The sequence below is a fragment of the Delphinapterus leucas genome, chromosome 9 (genome assembly GCF_059928025.1).
Source record: "Delphinapterus leucas isolate spDelLeu-1000000601 "Yukka" chromosome 9, BTC_Dleu_Yukka2, whole genome shotgun sequence".
NCBI classification, from domain to species: Eukaryota; Metazoa; Chordata; class Mammalia; order Artiodactyla; family Monodontidae; genus Delphinapterus; species Delphinapterus leucas.
This window is the reverse complement of record NC_143137.1, coordinates 72,107,576-72,133,279: the sequence shown is the minus strand read 5'-3', so window position 1 is coordinate 72,133,279 and position 25,704 is coordinate 72,107,576. Positions and strand designations below refer to the sequence as shown.

At 35.3% G+C, this 25,704-nt stretch overlaps 1 protein-coding gene across 1 annotated transcript in view; it reads left to right on the top strand.

Annotated features, from left to right (window-relative positions):
- Nucleotides 1-11,080: 11,080 nt before the first annotated feature.
- Nucleotides 11,081-25,704, top strand: part of TMEM196 (transmembrane protein 196) — a 55,671-nt gene continuing 41,047 nt past the window's right edge. The window contains exon 1 of the mRNA XM_022587857.3: nt 11,081-11,336. Within this exon, the coding sequence (XP_022443565.1) occupies nt 11,172-11,336 (165 nt within the window). The 5' untranslated portion in view covers nt 11,081-11,171. The remainder of the gene's footprint in view (nt 11,337-25,704) is intronic.

Here is a 25,704-nt window from a genome sequence, read left to right as displayed (position 1 = left end):
TGCTGATCTGATTTTTTGTAATTAAATATAACTAGCTGAAGAACTTGAAGTGGATAGTCTTGGAAAAATAACATCGTTATCTCTCAGTTTTTCATCAATTCTTTAATTTTTCACATATTTGTTAAACAGGTATTTATTAAGTATTTGTTCAGTAAGTTTACAAGTTAGTGTCAACTCAAAAAGCAGGAAACAAGCGCTGACATAGTAAAATATACACCCAAATCTCTAGAATACATAAGATGAGGCACGGACCAGACACACTAGTTGTAAGATAGCTGAACTTGACAGGATTCTCTTAAAACCAAAATTGTGATTATAACTACAAATTCCTCATTTGGGGGAAAATAAAAAGATAAAAACTATTAAGTCTTGTGCCTGCCCAGGAACTACTCAGCCATGTGTTTTGAGAGAAATACGGAAAGCTAACAGGGGGAGCACATACATGATGATAAACCTTTGAGTGACAGGAATCTGGAAATATAGAGGCAGAAAAGCAAGAGGCATAAATGAGCAGAGGCTTGTTAAAAATGCCAAAGACAGTAAAAATGACATTTTTAGAAATGTTCAGAACAAGAAGAATGAGGCCAGAATAGGCCCACTGCTTGGGGGGAATATGACATAATAATTCTGGAAGGAACAGCTAAAGCATGGGATGACAAAAAGAAGATTCAAAAAGATCTCTACAGGAAAGCATGAAGGGCCAAAGCTAACAAGATGAAATTAGATAAGTGATAAATAAATCAACCTGTCCTTATGTTAAAAAAAAAGATAAACTGAACAAGTGCAAGATTGGGGAAACAGGACGGTCTACAGGAAAAGTACTCTGGGTTTTTCATTGATTGAAAACTCAATATGAATTTGTCTTTCAGCGTGCAGCCAAAAATGGCCACAATCATTATAGAGCACATTTACAAAAAACACAGAATTACAGAGATAATTATGCTGCAGTACTTGGCCCGTATCAGAACACACCTGTTACACTTTACACAGCTATAAATGTTTTTACTTTAGAGAAACAGGAGCAAGTTAAGACTCACTACTATCAATGACCTGGACCATTTTGATTGATCTTTAAGAGACTCAGAAATTTCTCCTGTAAATGTTGAACATGACACAAGACATGAAAATTGTAAACTATTTGAACAACTGTGATAACAAAAATAGGTTTTACTTGTTCTCTGTTGCTCCAGAAGATAGAACTGAGTGCAGTGGATGGAATTCACAAAAAATCTAGATGTTGGTCTAATATTCAGACTTTTTTTAAGGCATTGTGTTCCTAGTCACTGCAAGAGTTGAAGAAGAGGTCAGGAATATGGTAGAAAGGATTTAAATATAGGATGAAATCTAACAAGAGGGATTTTCATGACCCTATCAACTCTACCATTCTATGCTAACCTACTTTTCATATTTGTTAATGTAACCTAATAGCTTTTTCTCATCAGTTAATCTGTTTCTGAAATAATTATATAAATAGTTGCTCAGTTAATAAATGCATAACAAAATGATTATTAAATATCTTAGCACTCATTTTTTAAAGTGTTTAAGAGAGTATCAGAAATCAGAAATAGGTGTGAAAACTGTCTCTTTCTGGCAGCAAAAATTTGAGCAGAACACTGCATTTCACTGAACCTCAATAGTCAAGCAGCTGGTTCTTTTTATGGTAAAAAACAAGCCTCAGCATAAATTATTATCCCTGGTTTATTGATTAGGACAGTTGATGGATAGTTTTGTTTATTTCTTCTACATACTTGCTGATTTTTTTCTCTAGTTCTAGCAGATGGGTATTTAAAATCTCCAAATACAGTGGAATTTTCCATTTCTCTTTTAAATTCTATCAATTTGCCTCATATGTTTTGACATTTTCTTTTTGGGATTTTTTACATTTATGATTGTTATGCCTTTGTATTAGTTTATTGCTCTTTAAAAAAATTATGTCAGAATTTAGTGGCTTGAAACAACATTTATTATCTCACAGTTCTGGAAATTGGAAATCTGAGTGCATCTTAGGTGGGTCCTGTCTTGCAGTCATGGTGTTGGCTAGGTATGCAGTCATCTCAAGGCTTCCATGGTCAAGGATCTGCTTCCAAACTCACTCATGTTGTTGGCAGGATTCAGTCCCTCCTCCTGTTGTTGGACCAAGAGTGTTAATTCCTTATTGACCATTGCTCTGAGGCTGCCCTCAATTCCTTGTCTGTGGGCCTCCTAACATATTAGCATATTACCATCAGAGAAGGCAATAGAGATGACCATAAGATGGTAGTGATAGTCAGGGTCTTTTGTAACCTAGCTACAGAGGCGACATCCATCACTTTTATCAAATTCTGTTAGTTAGAAGTAAGTCACTAGGTCTAGTCCACATTCAAGGGGAGGGATATTTGAGTACCAGTAGGCAGGAATCATTGTGAGATGTTGTCAGAAGATAACTACCACAATCTATTCTTTAACTTAAATTTTTATCCTTTTATTATGTCCATTCCAATCTCTGGTAGTAATTTTGTTTTGAAGTATATTTTATCTTTTATTAATATAGCCACTGTTTGCATGGAATATCTTTTTCCTTCCATTCACTTTCTTTTTTTTTTCTTTAAAGTGTATATCTTGTGTACAACATGATTGTTTTGTTTTCCTTCTATTGTTTCTGATAATCTCTGCCTTTTAGTTTTAATTTTTATTTCATTAATGTTTGATACAGTTTTTTTAATATCATTGAATACTGTTGTGCCATTTTATTTTTTGATTGCTACTTGTCTCCTCTGTGTTTGTTCCTGTGTTTCTCCTTTCCTGCCTTTTATTTGGATTCTAAAATATTTTTTAGAATTGAATTTAAGTTTCCTATTTTACTTCTTGGCTATATTTCTGTGCTTAGTTATATATTTTGCATTTCCTTTTGGTTACATCAGGAATTACAATACATCCTTAACTTGTCATAATACACTCAGAGTCAATTATGTACTACTTCATTTAAATATGAAAATCTTGTAAACATAAAGAATCGTAGTTCCCACCCTTTTCATTATAATTTATTATATATAATAATCTACATACATTTTAAACCCCACAAGACAATGTTATGATTTTGCTTTAAACAGTTAAATGGTTTGTAAAGATATAAAGAGGAAAAAGTCAAAAAGAAAAAAATAACCTTTTTATTAAACCAGATATTAACTATTTCTGATGTTCTTTATTCCTTTCTTAGGATCTGAGTATCATTTTCCTCACTTTGAAGAACTTGTGATTTCTTACATTTCAGGGCTGAAGGACATGGATTTTTAGTCTTCTTTTATCTGAAAATATTTTTATTTTGGACATTTTTAAAGGACATTTTAGCTGTATATAGAATTCTGTGTTTTTTTTCTTATTTAATCATATAAAATAAGTTATTCCACTGTCTTCTGGTTTCCATGGTTTCTGATGAGAAGCTATTGATATGACACATATGCCACTTTTCTCTTTTTGCTTTTAAGAGATGCTCTTTATCTTTAGATTTCAACAGTTTGACTTGGCCTTGTGCTTTGTTGTTAGCTTCTTTATATTTTCTCTGCTTGGTGTTGATTTAGAAACTCAAATATGTGAATTTCTCCCTTTCATAGATTTGTGAAATTTTAGCCATTATATTCTGAAATATTTTTCTGTCCAGTCCTCTTTCCCCTTCTTCTATTCCAGTTGTACCTATCTTTGACCATTTCATATCATTTAAGATGTTCCTGCAACTCATTTTAAAAACATTTATATTGTTTACTATAATTATTATTTATCTATATTTAAATTAACCTATGCTGTTGTGTTCATTGAGCTAAGTCCTTCCAATTTTGTTTCTTTTAAAATTGTATTTTTTACTTCTAGAATTTCGATTTTAAACTGATTTTATCTTTGTTATAATTTCCCATTTCTCTACTAAAATATTCATTGGTTGAAAAAAATGTTCTCTTTTAGATCATTGGGGATAATTGTAAGTACTGTCTTAAAATCCTAATCTGTTAGTTCCAACATCTGATTTATTTTCTGGTCACACTTGCTTGATTTTTTCTCTCTCGTGAGAGAAAATGTATTTTATTTTTTGGTTCTTCATATGTTGGATAATTTTTTATTACATCTAGGATATTAGAAATATTAAGTTGTAAAGATTCTGGGTTCTGTTATTTTTCTTTAGTAAGCATTGTATCCTTTGTTTCAGCTGTTAATTTTTTTGCTGGAACTGTAAACTCCGTTTCTTGCACAGCAGCTCTGGCTTCTGTGCATATTTTTAGTCTGTTTGAGGCAAAAACCAAAAAAGACTATTGTTCACAGTTACCCATCTATGTAGCATTATGATGCTCAGAATTTCTTTGTCTAGATCTGTTTCCTTCTGATATATTTTAATTCTGTTTGAAGAATATTTCTTTTAATATTTCTTAAAGTGAAGATCTCATGTCTTCACTGAGTAAATTTACTAAGTAAGTTGTCTCAGCTTTTGTTGGTCTGACAGATCTGTTTCCTTTACATTTTTCAAGGTATTTTTGCTGGGAATATAATTCTAGATTAATAGGTTTTTCTGATTCTTTTTAAGTTTCAGTAATTTAAATTGTCAGTCACTTGTCCTCTGGATTGAATAACTTTAGACGAGAATCTGTAATTCTTTCCTCTTTTCCTCTATACATAATGCATCCTTTTTCCTCTGGCTGCTTTTAATTTTTAATCCTTATCACTGTTTTCCAGCAATTTGATTGCGGTATGCCTTGTTGTGTTTATTCTATTTGTATTTTACTGAACCTCTTGGATGCGTGGGTTTGTAATTTTCACCAAACCTGGGAAATAATTGGTCATTTTTACTTAAAGTATTTTCACATACCTATTCTTCTAGAATTTATATTATGTCCATATATCATTTCTTAATTGTTCTACAGGTAATTGAGTCTCTGTTCATTTTTTTTTTCAGTCTTTTTTTTTCTCTGTGATTTAATTTGTATTGAGATTTTTCTCTGTGTAACTTAATTTCTGTTGTGTCAATGTTCACTAATTTTTTCTTCTTCGGTGTCTAATCTAATAAATCAGTGTACTATTTTTCATTTCAGATATATAATTTTTCATCTAAAGGAATTATATTTTGTTTTTTGCTACAAATTCAGTTTATGTCTTTATTACATTAATGTTTTTTCTCTTCATCTTTGAATGTATTTCTAATAAGTCTTCAAGTGTTAACAAATTCCATCATCTCTGAAATCCTGGTTATGGATCACATTTTCCTGGTTCTTCATATTTCAGGTACTGATTAGTATAGATTGTGAGTGTTACATTGTTGAATGATAGTTTTTGTCATTTTATTTAAGATGTGCTAGACTTTGTTAAGTTACTTACCAAATAGATTGATACTTTAGAAGCCTGTTTTAAAACATTTTTATGTCAGATATAGGGTTGCCTTTATGCATAGTTTAGCCCCACTGCTTATATGTGCTCTAACTGTTTTCTCCACCAAAGGCTGAGTATTCAACAAGAACTCTCACTGGCTATTGTGAATCTGAAAAATTTCCCAGACATCTTGTAAGCTTCAGATTTTAGTTCTCTGGTCATTCCATTTCTAGCCTTGTGTAGTTGCACCCCCTGATTTTGCGGCTTAGATTTAACAAGAGACTCAAGGGAGCCCTATGGAGATTTATGGATCTCTTTCTCTATTAAACACCCTGAAAATACTGGGTACCTCAGCCTCCAAGAATTCTTCAGTTTGTCCCTGAATTCTGTAAGACTACTGTGCTCTGCTTGGTACCCCTCTTCTTGTAACACAGCTTGTTAGATGCCTATAGTCAAAAGACCAGGAGAGAAAACATTGCTTGACCTTTTGACCTTTTAATTTACTAACCTTATATTAGTGACTGAATTGATTATTTCACCAACTTACTTGACTGTATTAAGACAGGTGGTATTTGTTTACCAGCTCTTGGATTTTCCTTTTTCCATGTATTAAAATTTCTATATACGGCATAGGGAATATAGTCAATAATATTTTAATAACTTTGTATGGTGAAAGATGATTACTAGACTTATTGTGGTGATCAATTCATAACCCTATAATTGTAGAGCCACTGGGGCTTAGATACCAATGTATGAATACTTTATTTGTGTTTCTCTTGATTTATTGTTTTATCCTGTAATTCTTTCTCTAACAAATAATTTTGAGAGGTAGAGGATGCCATTTGAGCCCCCCCTTTTTTTTTTGCCATGATTTCCACGATTAAGAGTAAAATTTAGTGTTGCTGTATTTAATTGGGAGTGGGGATCTTTCCATCGTTTAAAAGGGCGTGGAAAATATACTTTGTTTCAGCTGTTAATTTTTTTGGCTGTGCTGGAACTGTAAGCTCTGTTTCTTGCACAGCAGGTTTGGTTTCTGTGCATATTTTTAGTCTGTTTGAGATGCAAACGAAAAAAATCTATTGTTCACAGTTACCCATCTATGTGCCATTATGATGCTCAGAATTTCTTTGTGTAGATCCAAGTTTCCTTGCAGGGATCAAAATTCTGCTCTGCCTGTCGTATGGTATCCTAACACTGTTTATTTGAATATATTGTATATAGTAGGAGAGTAAATCCAGTCCCAATTACTCCATAAAGGCTAGGAGTGTAAATAATCACACTCTTTATTAAAAAGTAGATATCAGTATAAAATACATAATTTGGGTTTTTTACACGCTTAAGTCATTAATAATCAAAAGATATTTCAGACATAAATGGAAAATTGTGATAAATACAATACTGAGTACTATACTTATTCTAATTAATTTTCATAAGCACTGATGTTACTATTAGATAATGACTTCTAAGCTGTATTATCACTAGAAGACAAAAAAGGCAAAAGATAAATTCAGGATTAATTATCTCTTCTTCTTAAGCTTTAAATAAGGAAAAAAACGTCCTCACAATGTTATTTCCTTTTTTCTTTTTTTAGCAGAATTACTTTATAAAGTCCTAGCTAAGTCTTAGGTATCATCATTTCTAGCCACACTGACAAGAGTATTGAAATATTAAATAGACTTGTAGCACTTAAAAACAGCTATATGATTTGTAATAATTTTGTGATTTTTATTTTTCTTCATCTTCTGGACTACACTGGTCATTCAGTGCAGTTCCTAAAATCACCATACAAATTTAGTTTATAATAGCTTGAACAATTTAAATCAATTCTCAAAATTAATCAGTTTAAAATTTTGACCTTTTCATTTACTAACCTTATATTAGTGACTGAATTGATTATTTCACCAACTTACTTGACTATATTAAGACAGGTGGTATTTGTTTACCAGCTCCTGGATTTTCCTTTTTCCATGTATTAAAATTTCTATATATGGCATAGGGAATATAGTCAATAATATTTTAATAACTTTGTATGGTGAAAGATGATTACTAGACTTATTGTGGTGATCAATTCATAATGTAGATAAATGTCAAATCACTATGTTGTATACCTGAAACAAATATAATATTGTATGTTGACTATACTTTAATAAAAAAATTCTATAAATCTTATTTGGGTAAATGGATGTATGAAGATCTCAGAACTCTTAGATACTTATTGGCAGAACTTAGGTCCGTAAAGAAAGCAATTACAGAGGATTTTCTTCTGATTAGCTGGTAAGTTTAATAAAAATTATTTTGAGATTACCTATACATTCATATTCACTGTATCCTACATAAGCCAGCAGGTGGCAAACTTGAGATTTTTTATACTATTGCTCCTATTGAGGAAGTACAAGTATTGAACCATATATCTGTCAATGGATATCATGAATAGCTTTTTTATTGTACTATAACATAAGAAAAATTAAACCCTCTAATTGTAGAGCCACTGGTGTTTAGATACCAATGTATCAATACTTTATTTGTGTTTCTCTTGATTTATTGTTTTATCCTCTAACAAATAATTTTGAGAGGTAGAGGATGCCAATTGAGCCCCCCCTTTTTTTTTGCCATGATTTCCACGATTAAGAGTGAAATTTAGTGTTGCTGTATTTAATTGGGAGTGGGGATCTTTCCATCATTTAAAAGGGCATGGAAAATATACTTTTTCTCCCAGAACAAGTATTGTAAGATATTTTTGAAAGTCCTAACAACATTGATCTTCATGTTGTTAAATACAAACAGTAACTTGTTCATGGTAATGATTGTTTTTATTTTATTCCTATAAATATTTCTGTTTTGGTGTGACTCGTTGGTAGTCATTTATAAGTGATGATGGATTTAATTTCTTATTATTTTAAATTTTTGTTAGAATATAGTTGATTTACAAAATTTTGTCAGTTTCAGGTGTACAGCAAAGTGAATCAGTTATACATATACTTATATTCACTCTTTTTTAGATTCTTTTAGTATTGAGTAGAGTTCCCTGTGCTATACATTAGGTCCTTATTAGTTATCTGTTTTATATATAGTAGTGTGTATATGTCAATCCCAATCTTCCAATTTATCCCTCCCTCTCCCCACCCCTGGTAACCATAAGTTTGTTTTCTACATCTGTAAATCTATTCTGTCTTGGAGATAAGTTCATTTGTACCCTTTTTTTAGATTCCACATATGTGATATCATACATGTATATTTGTTTTTCAAAAAATGAAGATTGGTTGTAGTCAAGCATATGATTAGGCTTTGGGTTTATAAGAAAACACATTTCTAGCCATTGCATTCAGAGATGAAAATTCAATCATAATAATTTACTCATTTCTTTCTCTCTGGGAAATTCATCCATTGTTAACACTACCTCTAAAAATTAATTTTCCGTCCTGTAAGTTACACTCCTTTTTATATGGCTGCATTAACCAATCTATTTTAACACTTACTATAACTTTCTCTTCCAATGGGGAATAATATAAAAAAAAAAAAAGGAAAGCAGTGACTAAAGGCAAACAAAAAGTTAGGCAACATAGTTACTCCATTATTTCTACATATAAATTGGATCATTTAAATGACTTTTACAGGATTTAAATAAAATAAACTATCCTTCAGTAAAGCCAAAAACTATATGAAGGATTCTAGTGATTGGCTCTTTGGTAGACTGAGTTTTCAAGAAGTGGAAGGTGAATTCTCTAATTATTGAAAATAAACGTTTGAGGTTTTCTTCAAACATCACAGTAGCTGAAGACTCTTTAAGACTTATTAAGACTCTAATAATTCATAATTCTTCCTTCCTTGCTTTTTTTTAAGGGAAGAAGACTCAATTTTTCTAAAATGTGGAATATAAATACATCAAAAGGAAAATAAATTATACTGTACATTTGAATTTAAACTCTGAAAGAAGCTCTGAAACTTAAGAAAACTAAAACGGGCACATGATATAGATTGTATATCATTCCACGTTAGTGTTCTCAGCACTGGGGCCTTAAGAAAAAAAAAAAGAAGCTTCTGATCAGAGGAAACTGCCCTGCTCTAGACAGCATGCATTCAGAGGTCAAGATGCCCTGGCCTTGTGCAATGTGTTCTAACTCAACCCTCCTTTCTTCTGTTTTCCTTCAGTCCATCTCCACATTCCCCAGAAACCAGTTTTTGAGAAAGATGACCCAGAAACATCTTCTCATCCTCCCGACTCCCGAGATCTTCCTGCTGGAATACCTTGGGATTTTTCATGAAGTAAAATCAGGGACATGAAACTGGGGCCCAGACTCAGTGATACCCAGACTTCTAGAGTCCCACGTGCATCAGACTACAACACAAAAATACCTGAGCCATAGTTGGCCCTTGTTCTAAGGATTCTGATGAGGTCAAACTGTCATAAACAGTTGTGCAGTGAGCCAGATTTTTGTTTTTAATAATGCCCTTTCCAATGTAGTACTGAAATATACACATCTCTTGAATATGAGTGAGAACACGCAGTCCCAGGCATGTGGTCTGGTGATGCTACCTAGAACGCGCGTAGCTGCGCTGCTAGGGGAGAGCTGGGGAGGAACCGCGGGCACCTCCCCCGCAGGGGTGAGGCCCCAGCCAACTGCATCTTCCCAACCTTCGGACATGGAAGGTGACAGGTTGTGACAGCAGGGAGTGGCCAACTCCTTAAAGCAGGCTTGAGTGTAACTCTTCTTGAGAGAAGAGTTCCTTGGTGAGTGTTCTTTGGAGTCCTAGTGAATTTAGGAGTCTGTATTTTCTCCCTCCCCTGTGTTCTCTCTGCCTTTCTTTACACACTGTGCACCCACGTCACCCTGTGTACACGCAGAAGAAAGTTTTATACAGAATGAGCCCCGTGTTGACGTAGGCATCACCTCCCCTCCCATCTGGACAGAAGCCCAGAAGGCAGCGAGAGGGGGGTTGGGGGAATGCGAAGGTAGGGATCGCTTGGATCCCTGTGGTAAGCGTCCCGAGGCGGGGCCGATCAAGGGCCAGACTAGAGTATTGGTTCTGGACCCACAAATAGATCAAGCTTTTCCCTCCTCCATCACCCTCTTAAATCCCAATGAGGTCATTGCAATGAGAGAGAATCAGATCAAGAGACAAGGGGAGGAAGAGGACGACGACGAGGGAGAAGAAACCCAGACGGAAAAAGGCCATCAGACAAGGTCGCTTTTTCTGGCGACACAGAAACTGCGCGGAGTGTGGTGCTGAATATCATCTGCCCGCTCAGCCTGGGGACCAAGGGACTCGTAGAAGCACTTTGTGTTACCACGAAAACAAAGGAAAGGAGACGAGAGGGAGAGAGAAGCTCTGAGCAGTTCCGCCTTGGATCTGGGGAAGCAAAGCTCATCTACTTGGCAAGGAAAGAAAGGGGAGCCTGAAAGGGTTTGGGAGGCTGAGGAGGGAGCGGGATTTCCCTGCGGAGAGTTGGGACGCGGCAGAACTCTGGACAGCGCCTCCCGAGCCGGATTCCAGGCTCGGGGCTCCGGAGCTCCGTGGCTCCTCCAGGGTTCCAGCTCCTTGTTGAAAGCCCTTTCTACCGGTGTGCTCTCCTCTCCTGGACTCCGACCACCGAACCGAACCGGGAAAATCCTTCTACGATCCCTGTCCGAACGTGCCAGGGGATGGAGCGACTCTGCCTCTGACCCGGTCAGGGAAGAGGGTCTCCAGTTCTGGAAATCCAGTCCTTGTGGATAATGCTTCGCCGGTGAAGAAAGAAAAGTTTTGGGGTCTGGTAGGGGGCAGAAGGGGTAAGGAGGATAGTGGAAGAAAGAAGGTGGATGGTTGGCTTCTCTCTCTGATCTGGAAGGAATGATGACCGAGGAAGGATGTGCACCAGCGGCCAGATTATTGGGAGCCTCTTGGTTCTCTCTGTGCTGGAGATAGGGCTGGGGGTGTCCAGCGTGGCCGTAGGAGCGGTCAGCTTCAGCCTGGCCCTCCGAGAGCACAAGCCGCAGCTTGGAGACTCGTCCCCGGTATGGAGCGGGGTGTGTGTACGTTGAGCCATTTCACTCTCTCTTTACCTCTTTACGGTGATGGTCAGTGTGTGTGCGTTAGTCACTCCCTCCCTGGGGAAGAAAATTATAAATCTCCTCTGGCTTGCATGTAGGTTCATGTTGGCAGGCTATACTTTATGTTGTCCTTTATTTATTAGTGTGTTTCCTTTTTTCTTACCTTGACTTGATACCAATTAAATGGCTTTGTTTAAAGTTGGGGGGAGGGCAGTTTCCACTGGCTGAATCTGCAAAAGCCTGCGGAGTGGTGCTGATTAGGGGCATCACACCTGTCAAGGGCAGACTCACTTAATTTCTTTTACAAGGAAAATCAAAATGAAAGTGTCATATCATTTTCTTATACCAGGAACAAGCAAGGGTAGAATTGTGCGTTTATTTCTGGATAACAGTGCCCAAAGTACACTAAAGGCAACACCGATATCACAAAAGGAGAAATGGGGTGTGAGTGTGAAAGGAGCATTTTATCCCAGAAAACACTGCTCTTAATTTTCCCTTGTTAGCATCTATAGAACTCTTTTGTAAGTTCTAGGCAATAAGGTAAACAACAGATTATGATATGTAACATTCTAATTGAAGAATAACTCAGCTTAAACAGTACCTAATGCTCAGAGAAAATGTCATAATTTTCTCTAGGTCAGACGGCAGACCCAGTGAGCTTCTTGTTTATTTACTTTGGGTGAATCTCCAGGACAGCTTTGGAGACCCATTCCTTCCACCAAGGATCAATAAAATAACTCAGCACTATTCCTAGCGTGAGCCTAATTGTGAAAATCAGCTTTTCTTCTCCTTTAAGTTATATAGCTGCTATATCCACATCCTTCTGGGTCTCTGGCTTGATTCTATTTTCTCAGATAGTTTAATAGGATGTTATTCTGTCACAGATAATCAGTGAGTATAATTAACAGTCATGGCTTAGTCATGCTCTAGGTCACCGAGGAAAAAATTATTTATGAGTTAAAGAATAACTCTGAAGCAATTTACTTTTGAGAGAAGTTCTAGCATTCTTAAAACTGGCATACTTGTGCTTTAGAAAATTAGTTTTTATATTTTAACTTTTCAGAGTGAAGTGTTTTTAAATTGCAGAAGTTATAAGAAGAAAGAAAAATGGTGTTCATCTCTAACATGGAATTTTTCTAGGAATCCTTGTTCTGAATTCAATGTTACCACCAACCTCAATTAATTACCTTTTTCTTTATTATGTAATTTTATCAATGTATATTTTAAATTTAAGTATGAAAGACTAAAAGGCAAATCTTCAACCTAGTAATTTTACATCTTATATGTAGTAGTGATTATTTTGAGATTTGTAGTATTATTACTTTATTATTATTTAAATAGAAATTGTTAGACTTTAAAACTTCTATCAGACAGTTGTCAAAATTAACTGTAATGTCAACATTTAAATCACGGGAAGAAAATGTGATCTTCTGGTGGCTTATGAGGAAGAAGCCTCAAATACTCTTCAAATCAATTCCTGTCTGAAATTCAAGAAGCTGAGTAAATAAATGTAGGTTGTATCTAAATAGCATTAAAGTATCCAGTTTACCTTCAAGAATAAAGAAAAGTGCTTACATTTGCTTAGTGTCAAGTAAGAAAAATAATTAAATGATTTTTTCCTTTCTTTCCCAACTATTTACCATTATCTAGGTGAGTCGACATATGTGTATGTACAGAAAATGAAAATTCTGAAGCAGCTCAGTGAAAAGCAAATAAAATGATAATACAGTCATTATCATAAAGAATTATTTCCAGTTTTAACACTTTGTTTCCTTAGAGTAACCAAAATTCACCTAGGATTCTCAAATAATAATTTCAAATTCTATTGTCTGATTCAGTTAAAAAAAAAAATCCATATGATTGAATGAATGGATTTAAAACTTGAGTGCCCATAGATTTGGTCACTTTTATTAACTCAACATAAAAAATCAAATTTGTGAAGATATAAATATCCAAATTTGATCTTTGTTTATCACATTATAGGCATGCTAAATTGATTTTTAAAATAATTTTTCAGAGGTCATTTGTGATACAGACTGAATTCTCTCTTAATTCTGGCGATGATGAATTCATATAACCAGTATTTATAGAGGGCTTACCATATGCAAGGTGTTTTACTGTTGAACACAAAGCCTATTAAGGTGAATCAGAATGCCTAGCAGAGGAAACAAGATGGGTATGTCACAAACTTTTATCAGTAGTGAGAAATTAGTTTGACTTCAGGGAGTTACAGGAGTAGATAAAGGGGAGAGAGGAAATACCCATGGGAGAACTATTATTTTTCTCTTGATCTTTAAAGTTTATTGAAACTTGGAGTTAATGTATCACAGTGTTAAGTAATGTATCACAGTATGAAATCTGGAGTTTGCCTGGGTACAAATCGCAGCTCAGCCATTAGCCATTTACTATCTGGATGACTAGCCAAAGTTTCCTCATACTCTGTGAAATAGGGTTGCTAGAAGTCGCAAATGAAATAATGCTCTTAGTAAAATGCATGGTATGTAGTAAGCACTGAATAAATGCAAACAGCTAGTACTGGGTGCATAGACTAACAGTAAAGGGCATGAGAAAGAGAAACTTTTAGGCAGCAAGGATGAAGACGAAAAACTGGGACAGGATGGGTTGTGTTTCAGGTAGAATAGGCTCTTCTATTTTTCTGGGGCTTACGTGCGTGAGGGAGAGATAAGGATGGAAAGAGTGGAAGGGACCAGACCATGGGAGGCTGCGTGCCAGTCTAAGGCAATAGGTTTATTTCCTCACAGTTTTAATATAATAATAATAATAATACCAATTTTTAGTTCCCAAAGAGACTGCAGGAATATGCAGCAGAAAACTAGATTGAAAACTACTAATCTCTTTGGTATTCGGTGAATTAAAAATCTGTGTTATTTATAAACACTGGATGGGATTTTATATTAATTAACCTTTCAGGTCATAGTGTATAATCAGAGTGTGTTTTGATTGGTGCCATGAAGTTTTCTCAACACAGATATCATTATTGCCAGATTTTGAATTAAATTTTAGAAGCCAATGGAAATAAAAACTGCACTACGAAGGGATTACTTATTATAATGGACCTCAACATCATAAGCTTTTTTCTAGGTCAAATGCACTAAGAGTTCAGGCAACTATTTGATTATTTGGACTTAAATTATTATTGGATATTTTTGGATTATTGGAAAAATTATTGGACCAAAATTTTTTTTATTGTATTTTATTGTGATAAGAACACTTAACAAGAGATCTTAGCAAATTTTTAAATGTACAATATGTTATTGTGGACTATAGGTACAATTCTGTGCGTCAGATCTCTAGAGCTTATTCATCTGATTAAATGAAATTTTATGCCCCTTGATCCATAACTCCCATTTCCTTCTCCCCACTACCCCCTGGAAGTCACCATTCCACTCTTTGATTATGTAAACTTCACTATTTTACATTCCTTATATAAGATGAATCATGCAGTGTTTGTTTGTATGTGATTGGCTTATTTTATTTAGTATAGTGTGCTCAGGTTCATCCGTGTTTTCACACATGACATAATTTCCTTCTGACTTTCCTTCAGAATTAAGGCTGAATCGTATTCCATTGAATGTATGTACCATATTTTCTTTACATATTCATCTGTTGATGGACATTTAGGTTGTTTCCACATCTTGGCTATTGTGAATAGTGCTGCAATGAACATGAAATGCTAATATATCTTTGAGATCCTGATTTCATTCTTTTGGCTAAATACCCAGAAAAAGGATTGTTGGATCAAATGGTAGTTCCATTTTAAGTTTTTTGAGGAACCTCCATACCGTTGTCATAGTGGCTACACCATTTATCATTCTCACCAACAGTGTGCTAACGTTCCAATTCATCCACATTCTTGCCAACACTTTTTAAGTGGCTTAAAAAAAGAAAAAGGGCTTAAAATCCACAAGGTGGATGCTTATACAGACTATCTCCAGTCACTATTTCACAATCAGGCAAAGGGTACGTCCTGGGACCAGTCTAAAAGATGTGGGCAATCAGAAGGAACAATTACTTAACTATAATTTCATAGTGAAAGAAAGCTATAAATGCCTTATAGGATTTTGGCCGCCTCCTGATTCTTTGTTACAGTTTATATAGACACCTCCTTGAGAGCATGAAAGAATACATTATTACTAGATAACAATAAATGAACCATTGAGTAAACTGCTTTGGAAAAGACATAGGCATGGTGAAATATAATTGATGTGTCAGGTATATTGACAGGGAGTTAAATAGACAGGGCTATGTTTCCAAGCTGCTGTGGGATAGTCATTTTTCTCAGTCTCCAGTGAATCATGTATAATGGAAGTGGTTTATATTTAGTGGTACACAGATCCAGGAGAATTTTATTTTGTTGCTCTAAGTTGGTACTTGAAAAATCTAAAGATTCAAATGGTGATGTCCAGAGAAGCATCTGATACTGAGTTTTATTTGATACATACCATGCTGAATTCCATCCATCTATATCTGATATTCATTCTATAAATTAAATATATTAAAATAACTTTTCTTAGGCTCCTTACCCCACATGTAAAATAGTTTTTTAAAATACTCAAAGTTTTTCTGATCAAAATCATATAAAGTTTGAGCGCTTTTTATTGCTTATTTTTCTGAAGCATACTTGATTTGTACGTCATAACTTCATCTGCTTAAAAAATCCTCTACTTTAGGTGAGTGAAATTTATAGCATAATCAAGTCACATACTTAGTATGTAGACTCCTGATTCACCATGGCAACAACTCAGCCAGTGGTAAGATTGTGTTGAAATTCACCTACTGTACAATCTGACCCATACCATAGCACGACAAATGAGATGCTATGTATAAATGATAGTTGCTCAAAAATGTTATTTCTAATATTTAAGTCTGTTCAGTTAATTTAAGGAAAAACAAAATAAAGTGAAAGAAACCCCTCAAACAGTTACTTCAATTGTACAAAATTTGAAGCTAGTGTGTCTCTGGCCAGATAATACATCATTTTTCTCCAAAGTTAAAATATAATATAAAGGATGCATATAATTTGTCATGAGATGAAAACACTGCCCCTATCCTCAGAAAAAATTACAAATGAACATTTATATCCAATCTTTAAATTAATTTGAATTATATAAGTAATTCACAAATATTGTTTCAAAGGGTTAAATAAAAAAAGATCAAAACTGAAGTTCTCTTCTCTACCACCTCATCAAGATTAGCCACCATTATAAATTTAGTGTGTAATCTCAAGATATTTCTTTATGCATAAATAGTATTGTTTGAACATATAGACTAATTTTAATATCAAGTTTCTGGATATAATAAAGCGCCTTCATGGACTCTCTAGAGCCAGGTAAAGAATATCTTCCTTATCTGAGTCACACTCTTATACTCAAGTGCTACTTGTTATCTACTCAAGTTAGGGCAGTTAGATAACTGGCAATTAGATAAGTTAGACAAGCTAAACAGTTGGAAAATGTAGTTATTATTCAAGGAATCATACTCTGTGTCAAAAAAAATAAAATGCCGATTTCTGGTGTTGATTGATAATGGTAAGATGGAAGAAAAATGGTGAGTTTTGCCATTATCCGTTGATATTTTTTTTTGTTTTAGTCTGTATTTCACCCACATGTAAGTGACATGTGTTGAAATTTCTGTGCAGAGGCCATGAAAAATTCTGCTTCAGAATTGTGGCCCTCATTCAAGGGTATAACTGGTCTTGAAGAATTTGCCATAGAAATGTGAGGGGATAAGTGATAATAATAGCATCACTCACCTATTTGTTGACAGTTTGCTCCATACAACATGATCTAGACAAAGTCACATCTTTTCATTTGGATGTTTTTGCTTAAAATGTTCAAGCTGGCTCTCCATATTGACTTAATTATTAGCCAGATCATCCAATATGTGCTTTGAATATGGCTAAGCAATTTAACTTTCCTGTATATTCACTTAGCCCTCAGATACTTAATTTTATTAGTAGATGGGAGGTATAACCCAGCCATCCAAACTTCATCCAAAGCTATCTTGAAAATTCAGTAAAAATTAGAATAGATTTTGGTGTGTGTGTGTTTACACACTCACCAAAGGGGAAAAACCCCAACAATTTTCTGTTTTCTGTTCAAATGATGTTGGATCATTCACTTACGAACTGAACAAAACTTCATCCTACTACTGCATTATATATATATTGATACATAATTCTATTCATTCAAATGGCATTTCTATACCTAAATAACTAAGCCCAGAGTTGTTCAAAATATTTAACTTTATTGTCCTAATAATTTAGTCAGATTACAAGGTGGTTACTCTGCAGATAGGTGTCCATGTTGAAATACATGGACAATGGCAGATTAATTAGACGATAGTATATAAAGACTCTCACTGAGCATCATTCTAGGAGAAAAAGAGAGAAAGAAAAGACACTATGTGACTACTTTCCTCTGTGATGTATAAAGCCATGCAATCCTTGTCATGAATGCAGATCTAATCTATATATACTTTACTCATATTGAATGACAGATGGGATTCATACATCTCACTCAATATTACTGTAGCTCTGGATAACTATGTGTCTTCACTGAGTCAAGGAGTACCTATTTTACAGGTTGCTGTGAAGTTACTGTGAAGCTAAGACAATGCTTATAAAGCTGTCAGTAACGAGCCTGGCACAAAGTAAGCGCTCAGTGAGCATTAGCCCTGTTTGGCTCCATGACTGCCTGGGACCATTAACCCACTAGTGGTGCACTGGTTCTCAACATTTCTCCAACACCCTTAATCAACTCCAGTTTGACTCATCATTTTTGTTTTTTCTTTTCATGTATAGTATCTAGTTAGCTTTTGATTTAATCCAAGTATATACATTAACAACTAAAAAAATGTACCGAAATATCTACATTAGAGAAGTCATGTAAATATTCAGCTTAAAACCGAATGGGGAAACAGCTGCTGCTGTAAGACACCTCTCTCTTTGTTTTTCTGTTGGAGGTGGAGAGGGTGGTAGAAACCCTGTGATAAAAATATTTGAAAATCAGATAAGTTAGACAATTATCTAAGTTAGGCAAGTCAAACAGGGGAGGTATGGTAACTACTTTTTATACCATAAGACAAAGTCCTCGAAACACATATAAAACCATATGTTACTGTCATAAAGTCAAAATAAAAGTACAAATTAATACTTCTGACAAAGATACTCAATATCTTGGAAATTCGTATGGTTTTGCCCTAACTACCCAAATAGCTTTTGAAGCAATGTTGATTTCATGTTGTACTATTAACAGATTCATCAATGAAATATCTAGATTTCAACAATGACTCTTATAATGTTAATTAGTGATCATGATTTTGAGTGCCAATATTACAACTCAAGAAGCAATTGAAAGTTCCATTAGTTCATGATCTTTTATTAAATATTGGAAAAAATTAAGGCAAAAATAAAATACTAGTGGTTAAGTATATCACCTTGGCGGACAGGGTGCCTTGAGCTATTTATCCTATAGAAATAATACTAGACATGATTTATTCATGGTTAACTATGGTCCATATGCTTTCTTATACATTTTATTTCTAATTTTAACAACTTTGTGAACAATGTAGTGTTTTATAAAATTTATGTAGGAAAAAGAACTTACCTAGGGTCCACCATTATTTAATCAGCTGAGTTAGTATTTAAAGCCAGAGCAGTCTTATTTCAAAATCTGTACTTCTTTGACTGCATTGTGTGGAACATGGGATATTTTCATGAGAAAGTCATTCACTGAGGCCCGACCTCATTATTTGCTCCCATCCCTGAATCTACGAGTCAGGCAGGATGGCATAAAAGCCAGGCCCCGATCACTGTTTGTATCTGTTTTCCGGAAGAGACTGATATAGTCAACTGATGAACAACACAACCCCGATGTTCTCAAAAGAGTGTGAGATAATGGATTAAATTGTTCCTATCCGTAAAGCTTAAGCTTTAGCCTTGAAAAATAAAGCTAAATTATGCATCTCAAATAATCATTAAATATTATGAGGACAAATCAGGAAGACACAAAATAACATATTTGTTTAAATATGTTCAGAATGAGAGGTATCAATGAAAGATCAAGGGTGTTCTTCCTCATGGTGGGAGAACTGTACCCAGGCCTTGGAGATCGGTCAGATTTCCAGTGGGCAGAGGAAAGAAGATGATGTGCTAAGCAATTATTAGTATGTGTAAAATCACGGAAGGGATAATAAAATGGAGAGTTTGTGGAGGATTGAGGAGACTGAACTTGTTAGAGCAAAGACATGTTCACAGAAAAACTGGTAAGTGAAGATCTACCTCATCTGAATAGGATGGGCCCAGCTTCAAAAGGGTCCTGAAAGAATGGTAAGACTAGTCTGCTCTTGATTCCCAACTAAGCTTGATGAGTTCTACTCGGTAGAACTTGACGGTCATGAGGCCAAGGCAGTGGGGCCAGGCATTGCTGCTCAATTTCAAGGCAAAACACCAGCCCTTGGTCCCAAGATGTGTATGCAGGATCAAGAGAAAGACTTGAAGGAAATCTTGAGACTTGAGGGAAGTGAAAATCTTTCATCACAAACCTAACTCCAAATGGCTTTCCTGTTATTGACGGTGGATTTGTAAGATCATAAGTTCCTTTTGTTCAATTATTCTTACGGCTGCCTGTCATACAAAAGTAAGAGTTCATTTGTGTAACTGGAAGTATTGGCATGACACACAGAGATGAAAACAGGTTTTGGAGGTATTAAGACTTGGGTTCACATTCTAGCTCTGGTATTTTCTAGTTGTTTAAGTTTGAATGATTTGAATTATCTCACTGAGCAGTCAGCTAACTCATTGGTAAAATAGCAATCCTACTACTTATCTCATGGAGTTTTCTAAAAATTAAAAGTAGGACTTCCATAAAGGGCTTGATAAATTTTAGGTATTCAGTAACTGTGACTGGCCCACAACAATGACTGCACGCTTTTGCCATATCTCTGGAAAAATCCATTTTCTGTGTGTGGTTTCTATTGTGCATTATAGACATTTTATTTCTATACATTTCTGAAGGGCAGCTTATTGTAAGACCGTTGATGAAATTGACCTTGGACTCAAGACTTAGTAACATTTAGGCCATATATCCTCTTTTAGAAAATATGTACTAGTCATAACTGATTTTTGGCATTAATAGTAGTGGTGATTTAATGTGCTTGTCCCAGGGTCCCAGGAATATTTTCTAGGTCAGTATTGACATAAAGAGGTATAATTTTTGTTTGTTCTATCAAATACAGATGTGTTCTTGATTTTCTCATTAATTTTGCTGGGTTGTTGGAATTTTTAGTTCTTTCTCTACTTGTTTTCTGCCAATTAATCTCTTACATGGATTACTCTGAAGAGCTAAAATAATAATTAATGATAATAATAATGACATAAATAATAACAGCAATGGCAGCTTATGTTTATAATATACTACATTGCCTAAGAATTCCACCTACTTGTTATACCACTTAGCAGGTGAGTTTCTTCACTTAAGGGATGAGAACCTAAAGGATTTAGGATTCAGTGATTTAAGATCGAAAAGCAACAGGTGTAGGGTAGAAACCTAAATCACCTGAAGAAAGAATGTATATGTATGTGTGTGTCAGTGTGTGTGTGCATGTGCCCATGCAGGTGCTCATACATGTACAGTGGAGATCGAGAGACAAGTAATTCCTAGGAGGAAGTCGATAATTATCACTGATACGCAGTATAAGCTGCATTTAGGCTGCTAGTGCCCTGATTTGGGGGCAGGTTCACAACGTCGTGACCCTCTCGCAGCTGCCTCTTATCTCCATAACTGGCAGGCTTTCAGAAACTGCCAGGCATGTTGGATGGACGTTCATTCGTGGTGTTGACAATTCTTAGGAAGAGTATAACTTCTACCCTCCAGTCCCCTGTAGCCCCTGGATATTTTCAACTCTGAGAGGACAGGACACAAATCATAGACTCAAAGCTGGCATGTACCCAAGGAAGTATCTTTTTACCTTTCCTCTTCACCAAAGCCATCTTCTACATTTTTAACTTTATGAGGTCTTCCACATGTATCAAGTTGTGAGCTTGATATTTGAATGTTGCCCAAATATATTATAGTATTTAAGTTAATATTATTTATATGACACGAAGGAATCTTAAACATAAAAATACAAGTGAAATCATTGCAAATTGGGATAGCCCACATTAATGTAAAACTACCTTAATCTACATAAAAATACTTATTAAGTTGTTATTATGACATATATGGAGCTCCTGTAAAATGTATATAAGAAGTTTATGCTACTTTAATAAGTAGAATGTCATGGACAGCATTATCTATATCTGGATGTTGAATATTGATTGCATCTTCCTTTACTTCCCTCCAGAACTAATCATTTTTTAAAATTTTAAGTAAGTTTGAATTTTAAAATTCATTTATATGTTATATTTGGCTAAAATAACAAAACTTTGGACTCAGGAGATAAACTCTTCTGATTTTTTCCTGCTTTCTATGAAATAGTTTTATTTTGTTTTGTTTTAATAACTAACATGAATAATGACTATACCTAAGATTTACTTGGACAATTGCCACTTAAATATACTGCAAATTCAAAGTCCCTCTTGCTGAAAATTTACAAGTTTAGTTAAAATTTTCCTTGCTGCTTCTGGAGCAGAAATAGCTCGAACATCAAAAAGCCTTATTCACTTAGCATACTCAAAATATTGAACAGATTATTTTTTAAAAAGAAAAACTATCACAAAGAGTAGTTGTAACAAAATACAATGCATAATTCATTAAATACAAGAAAGATTGCATTACCTGAACCCTGAGTGGGGGTGTGAAGGAATGAATGGCATTCTGAGCATCAAGGCTGATTCTGAAGAAAGAAAGAATTCCACACTGAGGATTTGGGTCCCAGTAAGAAGTTTCTGAGATTTTTGGACTTGGGTTCATTTAGAAGAGCTTGGCCTGCCGATCAGCCTCATACTATCTATGTTTGATGCTTTCTTCTGAAATTCATTCTTGCGTGTTGATAGTTTCATTCAGTTACTTTACAGTCTCTGCAAAGGTTTCTTTCACTACTTGCTGTGCATCCCCATTTACTACTGTGGGGTTTTTCTTTCCATTTCTCCCTTGAGTGCTTGATTTAATTTCTTTATTTGCTCTGGTTGCCTCTTACCCCATGCTGTCTGCTAGGCTACCAAGATGGCCTGGTGCTAATAGAGGACTGCTTGCTTATCACATCAGCATAGCTCTTGTACACTTTATCCTCTTGGTATTTTATTTTCCTGGGAAGGTGATTATATTTGTGAGAGGTAATGGCTCTATTGATAAAAAAGTGTACATTTACCCTTTCCCAGTTGAACTTTTAAATTTTTTTAAGTTTCAAAATTTCCTGGAGTGGAAGAAACATAGTATATGGATCAATGTATATAAATGCCTTACTTTATTTCAGTGTTCTGTTTTGGGATGGAAAACAAGAAATTAGATCTAGCTTAAGGGAAAAGAAGAACACTGCGTATTAGCAGGATCTTCCATAGACTAAGAAAAGAAAAGACTATAAATAGGAAAGTAGAAAAGTGACTTATTTTAAAAATGAACGCTTTGCTAAAAATGCAGAATAATTGGGAGAGGGGAAAGCAGAGGCCATTGAGGATATCTATAAATGTAATAAAGGCAGAAAAAGCCCAGGAAACTGAGTTGTTAGATAGCATGGTCAGGGCCTGGGAACCCCCCAGGGATTAGGCTTATGAAAATGGGGCTAAATCAACGTTGAAGTCAGTGACAAAGACACTTGATCAGCCTGAGCTACATGGTCTACACTGGGTTGGGATGAGTCAAGAAGAGGAATGACAGCATGGTATGGAGGAAGAGCTATGGAAAATGAAGAGAGTCAAGTTCCTGTTCCCATTCTCATCAGCCGTATGCTATTCTTCTCAATTCACTTTCTTATAAGATTTCGTTAACAAGTATTGATTCCACAGCTATGACATTCTATGCTCCGAGTTAGGTTCTGAGGATTTAGCAGTGAATAAAATTATCATGATCCCTGGTCTTCTGAAGCTTAATTTAAAAGGAATTCCCTGGTGGTGCAGTGGTTGAGAGTCCGCCTGCCGATGCAGGGGACACGGGTTCATGCCCCAGTCCAGGAAGATCACACGTGCCGCGGAGCGGCTGGGCCCGTGAGCCATGGCCGCTGAGCCTGCGCGTCCGGAGCCTGGGCTCCGCAATGGGAGAGGCCACAGCAGTGAGAGGCCCGCATACCGCAAAACAAATACATAAATAAATAAATAAAAATAAATAAAAAGGAATATAGACGATGAACAAATAATGCACAAATTAACAATTAAAGGTTGTACCTGTTAAATAGGAGAAGTACAGGCTTATGAAGACTATAACAGTTGTCAATAATGGGAGAATAAGAAAATGCATCTCTAAGGAAGCAATATTTTCTGAAGGATGATGAGGCATTACCCAGATAAAGAGGGAAAAAGCATTGTTCCAACCAGAGGGAATACCGTGTGTAAAGACTCTGAGATAGAAAAAGATCCATGTGTTTGAGAAACTGAAAGAAGGCCAGGGTAACTGGAGCATGACTAGTGAGTAGGAGGAGATATAAGGCACTGGGTGAGGTGAAGAGACACACGTGGGGATGAAAATCACTTCAGGCTTTATACATACGGTACAATGTTTTTATTTTCTCCTAATTATATTAGGAGCCACCAAAAGATTTTAAGCAGGAAAGTAACAGGATTATACCTGCATTTAAAGAAGCTCATTTGGGGCTGCATTAAAAAAAAATTTTTTTGGAGTCAGACAAGTTCTTAACTTGTCACAAATTAAATCACAAGTCTAGTTAGGAGGCTGCTAGGGTGTATGAAGCAATAGTTACATGGATGAGAGTTAAAGAATAAAACAAAAATAGAAGAAGAACAGATATTTGAGATACACAGTTGACAAAACTTTGTGTTTCATTAGATGCCATTGTAAAGTATTAAGAATGAGCCTCAGATTTCAGGACTGAGCAACTGATAGGGTCCTATTTACTCTTGAGATTAGGAGATTAGAGAAGGAAAAACTGTGTGTGTGTGTGTGTGTGTGTGTGTGTGTGTAGGGGATAATTGTGTATGGTGGGAAGAGATCAAGGATTTATTTGTGATCTGTTAAGTTGGAGATGCCTGTGAGACATCCAAATGGAGAGATGCTGTGGGCTATTAGATGGGTCTAGATTTCAGGGCTGGAAATCTAAAAATGGGAGTAGACTGTAAATACATTAAATACATTTAAAGGTATTTAAAGCCACATGACTTGTAGAAACCACCCAAAACAATGCCTTCAGTTACTGTTATATTCAGAAGCTGGACATTCAGAATTTACTATAATACTCAGAAGTAGAAAAAAGAGACTGAAAAGTTGTGACCAGAAAGATATGCTAAAGACCAGGAGAGTGTGGTATCCCAGAAGCCCAAAGGAGAGAGGTTCCTTGTAAGATGTGGAGTGAAATGTGGAAGTCATTACTTACTTTCGCAAGAGAAGATGAAATAAAACAGGGTGTAGAAGGCAGTCTGAAGTCTGAGAGAGAACGGGAAGTAAAAATGCAGAAATAGTAAGTGTAGAAGCTTGGCAGTAAAGGGAAGATGGAGTAGAGAGAAAGAACCATCAGTAGAAAAAGATTTGGAGTCAAGGAAGGCTTTCACTTTTAAGGGAGATTTTGGAACACTTCGGCATGCTGATGTGAATAATGGAGTAGAATGGGAGAGTTATAAAGGGGGAGAAAGAAAGTCTTTGAGTAAGTGAAGGGTGATTGAATTTAGAGCTAAAATAGAGGTTTTGTGTTGAGAAGTTTTATCTTTGTTTCATGTAATAAAGCAAGATAATATGAGTTAAGATGCAGAGCTTGTCACACCTAATGGCGAATAGAGAGAGGATTCTCTGATGGCTTTTGTGTTTTCTGTCTAATTTGATATCTGTCAATAGCTAAGGGTAGAGAAGAAACATGTCTGGTTTGACTCTGAGAACATGATTAAAATGTCTTCTCTCCCTCTTGATTGAGAATTATAATTAAGCCACACAATATGAACAGGATAGAGACATAAAAATAATTTATTCCAAATTCATCATTTTACAGATAACTAAACTGAAACCCAGAGAATTAGCACTGATGGCTAACTACAGAACCAGGACAAGAGTCCAAGTCATCTAATTCTTGGTCTAACACTATTTGCACAGATGCCTCAAAACATTAAATATCCTTAAAATAAGTGTTCAAACAAAAGGATAATGAAATTATGTGGCTATGCCCCAAACTGAACAGGAATGATCTCAAATTATTGGCACTGCTAACTATCATGGAGATATAGTAATTATTT